This window comes from Marmota marmota, unplaced genomic scaffold (genome assembly GCF_001458135.2).
Source record: "Marmota marmota marmota unplaced genomic scaffold, marMar, whole genome shotgun sequence".
NCBI classification, from domain to species: domain Eukaryota; kingdom Metazoa; phylum Chordata; class Mammalia; order Rodentia; family Sciuridae; genus Marmota; species Marmota marmota.
This window is the reverse complement of record NW_026000143.1, coordinates 465,384-475,311: the sequence shown is the minus strand read 5'-3', so window position 1 is coordinate 475,311 and position 9,928 is coordinate 465,384. Positions and strand designations below refer to the sequence as shown.

General features: G+C 65.8%; 1 protein-coding gene across 1 annotated transcript in view; it reads right to left on the bottom strand.

The window, feature by feature from the left end:
* Plxna1 (plexin A1) overlaps nucleotides 1-9,928 on the bottom strand; it is a 55,276-nt gene that overhangs the window by 16,089 nt on the left and 29,259 nt on the right. The window contains exons 5-19 of the mRNA XM_048786251.1: nucleotides 9,661-9,761; nucleotides 9,304-9,427; nucleotides 9,066-9,219; nucleotides 8,416-8,515; nucleotides 7,460-7,574; nucleotides 5,272-5,472; nucleotides 3,562-3,658; nucleotides 3,279-3,472; nucleotides 2,861-3,012; nucleotides 2,664-2,784; nucleotides 2,177-2,313; nucleotides 965-1,132; nucleotides 718-811; nucleotides 295-534; nucleotides 63-206 (exon numbers count right to left, since the gene is read on the bottom strand). Of these exons, the coding sequence (XP_048642208.1) occupies nucleotides 63-206; nucleotides 295-534; nucleotides 718-811; nucleotides 965-1,132; nucleotides 2,177-2,313; nucleotides 2,664-2,784; nucleotides 2,861-3,012; nucleotides 3,279-3,472; nucleotides 3,562-3,658; nucleotides 5,272-5,472; nucleotides 7,460-7,574; nucleotides 8,416-8,515; nucleotides 9,066-9,219; nucleotides 9,304-9,427; nucleotides 9,661-9,761 (2,142 nt within the window). The remainder of the gene's footprint in view (nucleotides 1-62; nucleotides 207-294; nucleotides 535-717; nucleotides 812-964; nucleotides 1,133-2,176; nucleotides 2,314-2,663; nucleotides 2,785-2,860; nucleotides 3,013-3,278; nucleotides 3,473-3,561; nucleotides 3,659-5,271; nucleotides 5,473-7,459; nucleotides 7,575-8,415; nucleotides 8,516-9,065; nucleotides 9,220-9,303; nucleotides 9,428-9,660; nucleotides 9,762-9,928) is intronic.

Here is a 9,928-nt window from a genome sequence, read left to right as displayed (position 1 = left end):
CGGGAGCAGACGGCAGGCACCCCGAGTTCAGGTCAAGAGGGTGGGTGGGCGGGTGGACGCACCGTGACCTTGTGCTGGCCTGTGAGGTTGGGCGACTCGCAGAGCAGCTGCGTCTCGGACACGGTGAGGACGCAGGGCGTGGAGCCGATGAGCACCGTGTAGTTGAGCCGGGAGTTACCGGGCGCGGGTGGCAGCAGGTTCCGGCCCTGCGGGGATCGGGGTGCCACAGCGGCGATCAGAGGGGCCTCTGCTCCCACCCGCACCCTGTACCCCTCCCAGGGGTGCGGGACCCACCTTGAGGATGAGCGGGGAGCTGGGCTTCAGCTCCAGGAGGCCCGTGGGGCTGAGCGGCTCCAGCACGGGGTCGGGGTAGTAGACGAAGGTGGACGAGTTGAGCACCAGCAGCGCACGCACGTTGTCCATGACGAAGCCCAGCTCATCCGGCCGCTCCCCCAGCTCCGGGGGGCTGCGCGTGGGGTTGTCCACCGACGGCGCCCGGCACACCATGGTAGTGTCATTGTACACCATGCAGCTCTGGGGACACAGCGCACCACGATGCAGGGCGGGCCTCAGAGAGGCCAGCTCCCCCAAGGCAGAGCCCCATCCAAGGGGCTCCCTGCATGGACCACCCACCATCCAGGGCCACCCTGTGCAGGCCACCGCCCACCGAGCCACCAACCAGGGCCCCGGGGGGGTCTGCAGACGCTGTGGACTCACATTCTCCCTCTCGACACCTCCATACTTGGCCCGGATACGGGGTTCCCGGACCGTGGCCAGATTGGTGCCCGTGACCGTCAGGAGGGTCCCACCACTGGAAGATGAATGGGAAGTCATCAAATGATAAACAGGAGGGGCGGCACAGCTCCAGAGGGTCAGAGCCCCCCCACCCCCCAGGGACACCAAGCCTGTCATCTTCCAGCAGGACAGGCAGGCGGGACCTGCCACCAGGCAGGAGGGCTCCCACCTGTTGATGCTCCACGCGGGATCGATCTTCAGGATGGTGGGGTCCTCGGTGTAATTGTACTTCACGTCAGGGTTGGCGAGCTGGGCGCGGTTGATGTTGATGACCACGGGGGCACTGCCAGGGCTCTGCCCTGGGGGCGTCAGGCAACGGATCTCCCGGGAGTTTCTCCTGGAGGGGCCCGAGGGCACCGTGAGGTGGCATCCAGGACAATTCCAGAGTGTCCTTAAAGATGAGCTCACGGGAAAAGGGGCTGGACCTGCCTCCTGATGGCTGACTGCTCATGACTGCCACTTTCATACCCTCCAGGGGCCACCCCCCCACTCCCCTCGGACCCTGCTTGGCAGATGGACTTAAGTGTCCTCCACTCCTCTGGGCCTCCATCTGCTACCCCTGCCTCAGGTGACCCGGCCAGGGATCCACAGCCACCAGGACTTTGCCTCTTCTGCAGCACAGGCAGCCAATGTCCCTGCCTGTGGCTTCAGAGTATTGCCACCGCCCCAGTGAATCAGACCCCTTCCCTATGAATGTCCCTCAATCGGGGAAACGAGGCTTCACCCCTGAATTCCTGGGTCTGAGGTGACAGGAGCCAGGCTGACATCGAGGTCACTGGCTCACCCAGCAGCCAGTTGGTACTACCTACACCTGTCCCCTCAGCTCCGTCACCACGGCCTGGAGGCCCTACCGCAGGGCCTGGCTCAGCAGCAAACATCAGTGATGAGTCTGATAACGGGTAATTACCACAGGAAAATATTTAAAGGGCCGTTCCATTATCATCTCTAATCTAAAATTATCCACTTCAAGCCTCAGGGCTTTTGTTAAGATGTCTGTTCCCTCTCTTCCAAAAAAAAAAAATCTTTTTAAATACTTCTTATTTTGTTCCCAAGGGAGTCCCCTGTTCCTAGGGAAGGACCAGGGCGGAGGCAGCCAGGTTGTGCCCGCCCCCTGGAGCCAGGCCACGCCCTCCCATCAGCTACCCTCTCTCCTCCCTCTGTCTCTCCATGCTGGAGGGAGCCCCTGTCTCCATGGTAACCTTCTCCGCCTCTGGGTTTCCATAGTGATCACCCCAGCCAGGCTCTCCATACCCCTGTTTCCTTGGCAACGGAAGGGGGCACACAGACATGTGAACCAGGAGGAGGGACAGCCCTGGCCCCCGACCACCAGTAGAAGAGGTGGGCCATGCCCTGGCCCCCCACTCCCACCTGCACCCCGTACCAGGAGAAGGAACAGGGCCGGCCACCGATGGATACTGCCACATCACTGCCCGCGTTCAGGTGGCTCCCCTCAATGCCAATCCAGGTGCCCCCTGACAGAGGTCCACGGGAGGGACTCACGCGGTAGAAGGTTGGTGTCTGTAAGAAGATTGACTTGTTAGAGCAAAGTCCCCCACAGGTCCCATAGGGACAGGTCCTGCTCTGCCAACCTGCACTGCCAGCTGTGGCCCTAGCAGCACAGAAGCCCCACAGCTGGGGTCTCAGAAACTGCTCAGGGTGGCCAGAGAAGGCTGGAACCCAAATCAGCACAGCAGGGCAGGGGACAGCCCCTGAGACTGCAGAATAGGACAGAGCACGGCTGGACCAGGGGACCCTGAGGAGGCCAAGCAGGTGGGCTGTGGCCAGAGCCTGCCCCTGCGCCCAGATGAGGCCCCGGGGCCACCTCCTCGGACAGGCAGGGAGCCAAGCGCCGCATGGGCGGGACTTACCACGAAGGTGAAGCGCTTGGGCGACAGGGCCCGGTAGTGGGGGGAGCAGTCCCTCACGCACACCTCCACCAGGGCGTCGTGGGCGCGCACCGTGCTGGCGTCCCCGATCTCACAGACGATCCTGCGGGCGCAGGCCGAGCCTCAGCAACTGCAGGCCGGGCAGCCCCCCACGCCCGCTGCCCCCGGGCCGCACTCACTGCTCGGCGCTGATGTACTCGCTCTCCACCGGGCTGCACAGCACCTTGCCCACGCGCACGCCCAGCCGCACGTCCTCAAAGCGGAGGCCCAGGTTCTCGCCGGTGATGGTGAGCCGCGTCCCTCCCTGCCTGGGGCCCGTCTCTGGGGACAGCTGCGGGAAGGCAGAGGCTGGGGCACTAGTAGCCACCTCAGGCCCAGTACAGCCAGGGACATTGCGCCTGGGCAGGCTCGGTGGCACGAGGGCGGCAGGCAGGTGAGCCGGCCACGGCGGGGCCAGGGCGGTGGGCGGGGCCAGGGCCAGGGTGGGGCGGGGCCAGGATGGTGGGGCAGGGCCAGGGCGGTGGGCGGGCCAGAACCAGGGCCAGTGGGGGCCGTCCAGGGTGCCTGGGCAAGGCCAGGGCAGGGGGCGGGGCCTACCTTGAGGATCTTGGGGTCCGCGCAGCGGCTGCTGCCATGGCGCGCGTGCATCCAGGCCGAGGGCGCATCAGCGGGGCAGTGGTGTCGCAGGGAGCAGCGGCGCTCGGCCACGCACCAGCCACACTCGAAGCGCGGGTCGGCCTTGAGGCAGAGGCCGCAGCTCTCGCGCAGCGCCGGGCACTTGTAGAGGTGGGCTGCGGGGAGCAGGCGCGTCAGCCCTGGTCACCCACCATCCCGCCTTCCCAGCACTCCGCCGTGCCCGGGGCGGCCCCTCGCTGCTCACCCTGGATGTTCTGGGGGTTGTCGATGACAAAGTTGCCATTCCACACGACAGACAGGTTCACAGGCAGGTCGCTGATGTCGTTGCCCTCGTAGGAGTACTGCCAGGGGTGGGCACGGGGTCAGCCACCCCCTCCACAGTGAGGGGGGTCAAGCCAGCACCCACCCTCCCCAGAGAGACCTGGGGTGTCCAACCTGGGTCCTGAAACCTGCGGGTCACTCTCTTGTCCCCCACCTCCCCCGGGCATGGCTCCCCCACGGCCTCACAGGGTCTTCCTTCCTGGTTTCAGGACCCCAGCCTGCAGCCAAGCTTCCTCCCGAGCAGGGTCAACTCCCTGCCCCCCAAGCTCAGCCTCCCTGGGACGTCCTGGACACCACCTCCAACCACAAGGAGGCTGGGAAACCAGGACTCTCAGCTCGGCCCTTTGGACGGGGTCCGGGATGCTCTGTGAACTTCAGTATCTTCATCCCCTACGAGGACCAGGCTGCCCCGCGGGGTGCGATGGGTCTCCCCTGGCCAGTCGAATCACTGTCGTGCTCAGCTCTGTCCCCAGCCCCTCCCCAGGCTGGCCTGGCCTCAATGTAACCACCCCGTCCCCAGGGGCTGGGCCTGGCGCTCCAGCTGTGTCCCACTTTCTGGAGTCGATGACCTCAACGCCATTCCTGTGCTGGGGGGCAGAGTCGGGGAGCCCAGTGTCTCCCAGGGGCGGCCCAGCAATTCATCATTTTTTATCTGCAGGAATTTAATTGGATCCCATCAAATTCCCTGATACTCTCTCTTCCCTTTAGACGCGGCTACGGGAAAGATGAATGTGGGCCCGGAGAGGAGGGAGGAGGGGACGACACTACAGATGGGCACAGAGAAGGGCACGTTCACACGGTCAGCCCTCAAGCCCCGAGGAGAGGGGAGATGAGGCCAAACAGGGAGCCGGCGGGAGGTGGGTGGGGTTCAGGGGAGGTGGGACTCAGTGGCAGAGACGGGAAACACAGGCTGGAGGGCAGGGGACTGTCTAGCTGCTGCTCAGGGGACAATCGGCACAGCTGAACGGGGTCCACTCTGACCCCAGGGACCTCATCCACACCCTGCCCCAGAGCTCTAGGGATGGGGGTCAACGGAGGCCTTGCTGACCACCCTGTGCCCCATGGGCCAGCCCAGAGTCACCCCCCTTGCCAATCAGGGCCCAGGGCCATGCCACAGCTGTGCTCCTGCAGAGGACAGAGCAAGCCTCTGATTCAAGCACGCCCCCCCCCCATCTGGGAAAGCCCCCTGAGAGCCCCCCGTTATTGTTAAATTCAATAACAGAGCTTTTAAAACATCACCCCGTCAGACTGAAGCTCCCGAGTGAGTGTCTTGACTTGGCACTCGGGCAGCGCCCATCTGCTAATGTTCAAATGCAGGTAGGTGTCCTGCGCTTGGCCACAGGATGCAGGCAGGAGTCGGGGGGCTCTGTGGTCCCCCTGAGCCAGGGAGCAGCACCTGGCCCTCCCTGCACCCGCCTGCCCCCACCTGTGGCCCATTCACCCGCACGACCCTGGCACCCGAGGGGCACAGCAATGGCCCAGAGAGCCCGATGTGCAAGTGAGGGGCACCTGACCGTGAAGGAGCACCAGCCTTCTGTAATGGCACAGACAGGGTCCCAGGGCTGTGCGGGGACAGTCCCTGGCGGCTCACAGGTCCACCCCGCCCCAGCCTGCCTGACCCGGGGGGCCTCACCGAGGAATTCTGGCATTGCAGGCTGGAGCTGTTGAACCGCAGGGCGGTGACGCGGGCCGGGCTGCCCGGGATGTGGAAAAGGCACTCGTACCCCCGCTGGCCCGACTGTGGCTGGGGCAGGTTCCGAGCCGCCAGGGTGATGGGCTTCACCACGCCCACGGGCACGTAGATCTGGGTGGAGGGCAGGATCTGCGGGCAGTCCTGGGGACAACAGGCTTCTTGGGGACCGGCCAGAGGAGCGTGCTCTCGTGCGCCCTGACTGCGGTCAGTGTGCGGAGCCTGGGCCGATGGTGCCATAGTCAGCCTTGGCACCCTGAGGACGTGAGTGACGGCCAGCTCTCTGCATCCTGTTCCCCGCCAGGGTGGCCCAGGGATGTACCCCTCCTTCCAAAGACCCCAGCGTCTGGACAGCGGAGGGGCCCCATCTGGCCTGCATTGACAGGCCCCTAGAGGCAGCCGCCACCAAGATGCTGGGGAGCAAGGTCCCAGCTGGGGACCTCGGGAGCGAGTAAAAATAGCCAGAGCCCAGCAGAAAAACAGCCCGGGCTCCTGGGGACAGCGTTTCGGCACCAAAGACCTGATGCAATGACCCTAGGTCCTTGCAGCACGTCGGGTGGCGGCCTGGGGAGGAGAGGCCCCGGGGAGCGCAGAGCCTGGCTTTAAATAGGGATGCTGAAAACAGGCCCTTGTCCCCAAGGCCTGTCACAGCTCCCAAAGCGGGCCCTGGGTCCCGGGCCAGCTCGGCAGAGACTGCCAGGCCCCTGCAGGGGACAGGGACTCTGACTCAGCCCCTTAGGCCTAGAAAGGACCTCACAGTTAACTGCTGAGCGTGCGGATGTCCCCGTGGCCGCAGGCCTGAACTCAAGGGCTGTGTTCAGGCCAGTGAGGAGTCCCTGCACCCTCGGGCCCAGGCTGGAGTGTCACTGTGACTACAGGAGGCCACTGGGTCCAGGAAACTTCTTGGCTGGTGGCAGGAGACAGAACGGGGTCTCCCCATAGGAGGTCCTAGCCAGCGTCCCGCGCTGCCACGTGCCCACCGCCAACAGCCCCGGGTGTGACCCACAGCCAGCAGCACTGAGCAGCCTCGACCTGCCGCCCCAGTACTCCAAGGTCACCCCTCTCCCCGCTGCCCTCCTGCCCGCCCAGACTCCACGGTGACCACCACGCTCTGGGAGGCCTGGGTCAAGGCCTGGTGGATAGACACCTGGGGAAAGGCTGAAGGCTCCCTTGGGAGGCTGGGATCTTGTGGAGGCTGCCCGGCCTCCCTTCACTCAAGGGCTTCTGGGTCAAGTTGGGGCCAGGCCGAGAGGTGTCCATGACCCACCTGGAGTCCTGTGCCCCCTGGCCCTTCCTACGCAGCCCCGTGGAGTCCGCATCTGATACCTGTCCTGTCCACTGCCTGGGGTGGCTGGGAGGCCACGGCGAGGAGGGTCAGGGGCCTCAAGCCACGGACACTTCCTGCCCCACAAGGACCCAGCAGGGGATCCGCCCTCACCCCCTCTTTCCAGCCAAAGCGTGTGGTGTCTGCCACAATCGGAGGGTCCTGGCCCCAGGCTGGACACGAGGAGCCCTCCCCAGGCCTGACCACAGTGTCCTGCCCACGCGGTGCCCAGCTGGCCCTGGATCTGCCCCGTAGCCCGTGGACAGACCCAGCGCTGTGCCGGGCTCCAGGGTGACCACTGAATTACCAGAAGTCACCACACTGTCCTGCAGGACTGTCCCCCACCAGCTGATCCCAGAGTTCCCTGTCTGCCTGCGAGATATAGGCCACCAGGCCCCGTGTCCCCCAGCCAGGCCCCGTGTCCCCCAGCCAGGCCTGAGCCCCAGGCTCGCACTCCACCGTCACCAGGGCCTAGGCAGTGTGGCCCTGTGCGCCCAGGGCTGCCCGCTAAAAGAGGCCCAGCCCGGGGACTGATCTGAAGCCTCCCCACATAGCCCATGGGTCACAAAGGAGACCACAAAACAGCACTGGCCAAGACCACCCAGAAGGCTGTCCCCACTGCCACAGACCCTGCTACACAGTGACCAGCGCCCTCCCGGACTGACCCGGTCAGTCGCACCCCTGGGGTACGAGGCCAGCAGCCCGACAGTCCAACCAGTCATGGGACGCTCCCGGCCAGGCTGTGGGTGGCACGCAGGCAGGGCTGTCTGCGCCTCTGAGACCCGAGACCCTGTCACCGAGCCTTACCTCAGACACGTTGACGCGGCCTTCCAGAAAGGCGCAGTCGGCGGCGTTGTGCGTGCAAACGTGGCGGTATTTGCACCAATGGCAGGGGAAGGAGCCGTTGACACAGGACAGGCAGCTGCAGAGGGAGGGCGGGCGGTGAGGCAGGCCCACACCCCAGCCAGGAGCACAACGCCCTGCGCTCCCACCGTGCTGCCCCAGGGCCTTTGCACATGCTGCTTCTGAGAGAAAACCTCCCCCAAAGGGTTTCCCGCCTGCCTTACTGTCCCCCCGTCTCCACTGTTTTCTTCTCCAGAGCCTTGGTCACCCCACACCAGCGGCTGTGGTGACCGCACAGAACTGACCACAGCCTCTGTCCACATCTGCCTCCCTGGCCAGAACCACATCCCACTTGAGCAGCGGCTTGTCTGTTTGAATCTGACAGGGGCTGGGCCCTGTGACAGGGACCGGCCATCACAGGTGCTGTGTCCAGGCCCAAAGTCTCTGGAGGAGGCTGCCCCCCTTCTCTCCAGAACCTCCCTAGTTACTAGCTGATGCCACTACCCCTGGCCATCTGCCCTCTGGGCCCTGAGAGGCCAGGTCTGGGCCACCGTACCAGTCCTACTCAAGACTGTCCCCTCCCTGAAGTCCTGGTCTCTGTTGTGCTGCCTGCGGTCTCTGGCTCTCCCGGTGGCCAGTGAGGACTTTTATGTGTGAATCTGTACGTCACCCCCTGCTCAGGACACAGCCCCACACCCGAGGCCACCACGGGCCCTGTGGGTGGCACTGCCCCCCCCCACCTGCTGCCTGTCCCCCTCTCGGCCTGGCCCCTGCCTGGCAGGTGGCTCTCGTGAAGGCCTCTCCCTGCTCCCTGCCCAGCTGGCCCGAAGGGGGGGCCCACAGAGCATCTGCAGAGAGACGGCAGGGGACAGAGGCAGGCGGGCAGGCCCGGGCCCACGGCAGGGCTCGGGGACACTCACGACTGGTGGACGCTGCAGTTGTAGAAGACGAAGTCCACGGCCGCGAACTTCTTCCCCGTCTCCTTGGACTTGAGGTACAGCTTCACCACCCGCTGGTCCCCTGAGGAGCACCACGGGCCTGTCACCAGGGCCACCAGGGCCACCAGGGGGGACAGAGCCCAGGACGAGCCCAGGCAGGGGAGGGCGTGCCCAGGGACCCTGGAGGTCCTCGAGGTCAGCCTCCAGGTGCGCAGGGTCCCCAGAGCATGAGGCCTCGTGTGGACCCAGGACCCTGTCCCGTTCCTGGTGGTGGCCTCGGGGACTGGCTCGCGGGGTGGCCTAGAAAGTCTGAAACGCACCTAAGGGACGGGTCACAGCGGCCCCAAGGGGTCAGCGCCCATCACATTCAGGGTAGCCACCCCCCCCAACCTCGCACCCCTCCAGCTCCGCCTGTGCCCTGGGTCCCCTCCTGTCACCTACGCAGCCTGAGACTCTGGTCATCATGAGCCACCCATCTGCTGCCCCCTACGCAGGGCACGGGGTCCTCTCCATCCATCAGGGGGCAGCAGGTGGCGGGGTCCCCTAAGGTGACCTTGGCTGTGAAGGGGGAGATGTCGGAGCTCCAGGGGACCCCTTGCCCCCCACGGCCTCTGGGGCAGCAGGACCCTCACCCTGGCCCCGCGTGATGGGCGCCACCTCCCTGGCGGAGGGCGAGCGACAGTGGATGCGGCCATCGTCCAGGATGCCCTCGGACTCCGTGAAGTCCTCGAAGGAGCAGTTGACGCCGGCCGAGAGGTCGGGGACATTCCAGGCTTGTAGCAGGAGCTGGCCACGGCGGGAGGGAGCGGTGAGCGGACACCGGGGTCCCCACCCCATCCCCTCACCCCGCAGCGGGGTGGCCACACTCACCGGCACTTGGGACACGGTGACAGACACGTTGCGCGGCTGCACGGTCAGCTGCACGCACTGCAGCAGGTCGGAGGCAAAGCGCTGGGGCTCGTCCGCGCGCTCACACGCGTCCTGCCTCGAGCAGCTGTGGTCAGAGGGTGCTGAGGCCGGCCAGGGGACCCAGGGCCACCCGCCCAGCCAGCCACCACCCAGGGCGGGGACACAGGGCCCAGCCCGCCACCCTGGGGCGCCCTGCTCCTAGCCACAGTGCCCAGGAGGGACCCTAAGGAGCCCTGGGCACCTTGGGTAGCATGGGAGGCTGGTGGTGCCCTCCCAGGCTGCGGGCCACCAGGTCAAGGTCAAGGCCTCCCGACTCACACGCTGTGCAGGACACACCAGCCGCAGTGGGGGTCCCGAGACCCCAGGCACAGCTCGCAGGACGCGTACTGCACACAGCTCTCCACGGGCACCCGTGTCACCTGCGGTGGGAGGCCAGGTGTCAGACCCTTCTGGTCCTCAGGCCTCCCTGGTGCTGTCTTCAAAGGCCACTCCTAGCCTCCACGAGGCCAGGAGGCCAGCCTCTGGTGTCCCCGCTGGCTCACCGGCCCTGCCCTCCCACCCTCCTCAGCCTCCGGTCCCCAGGTGG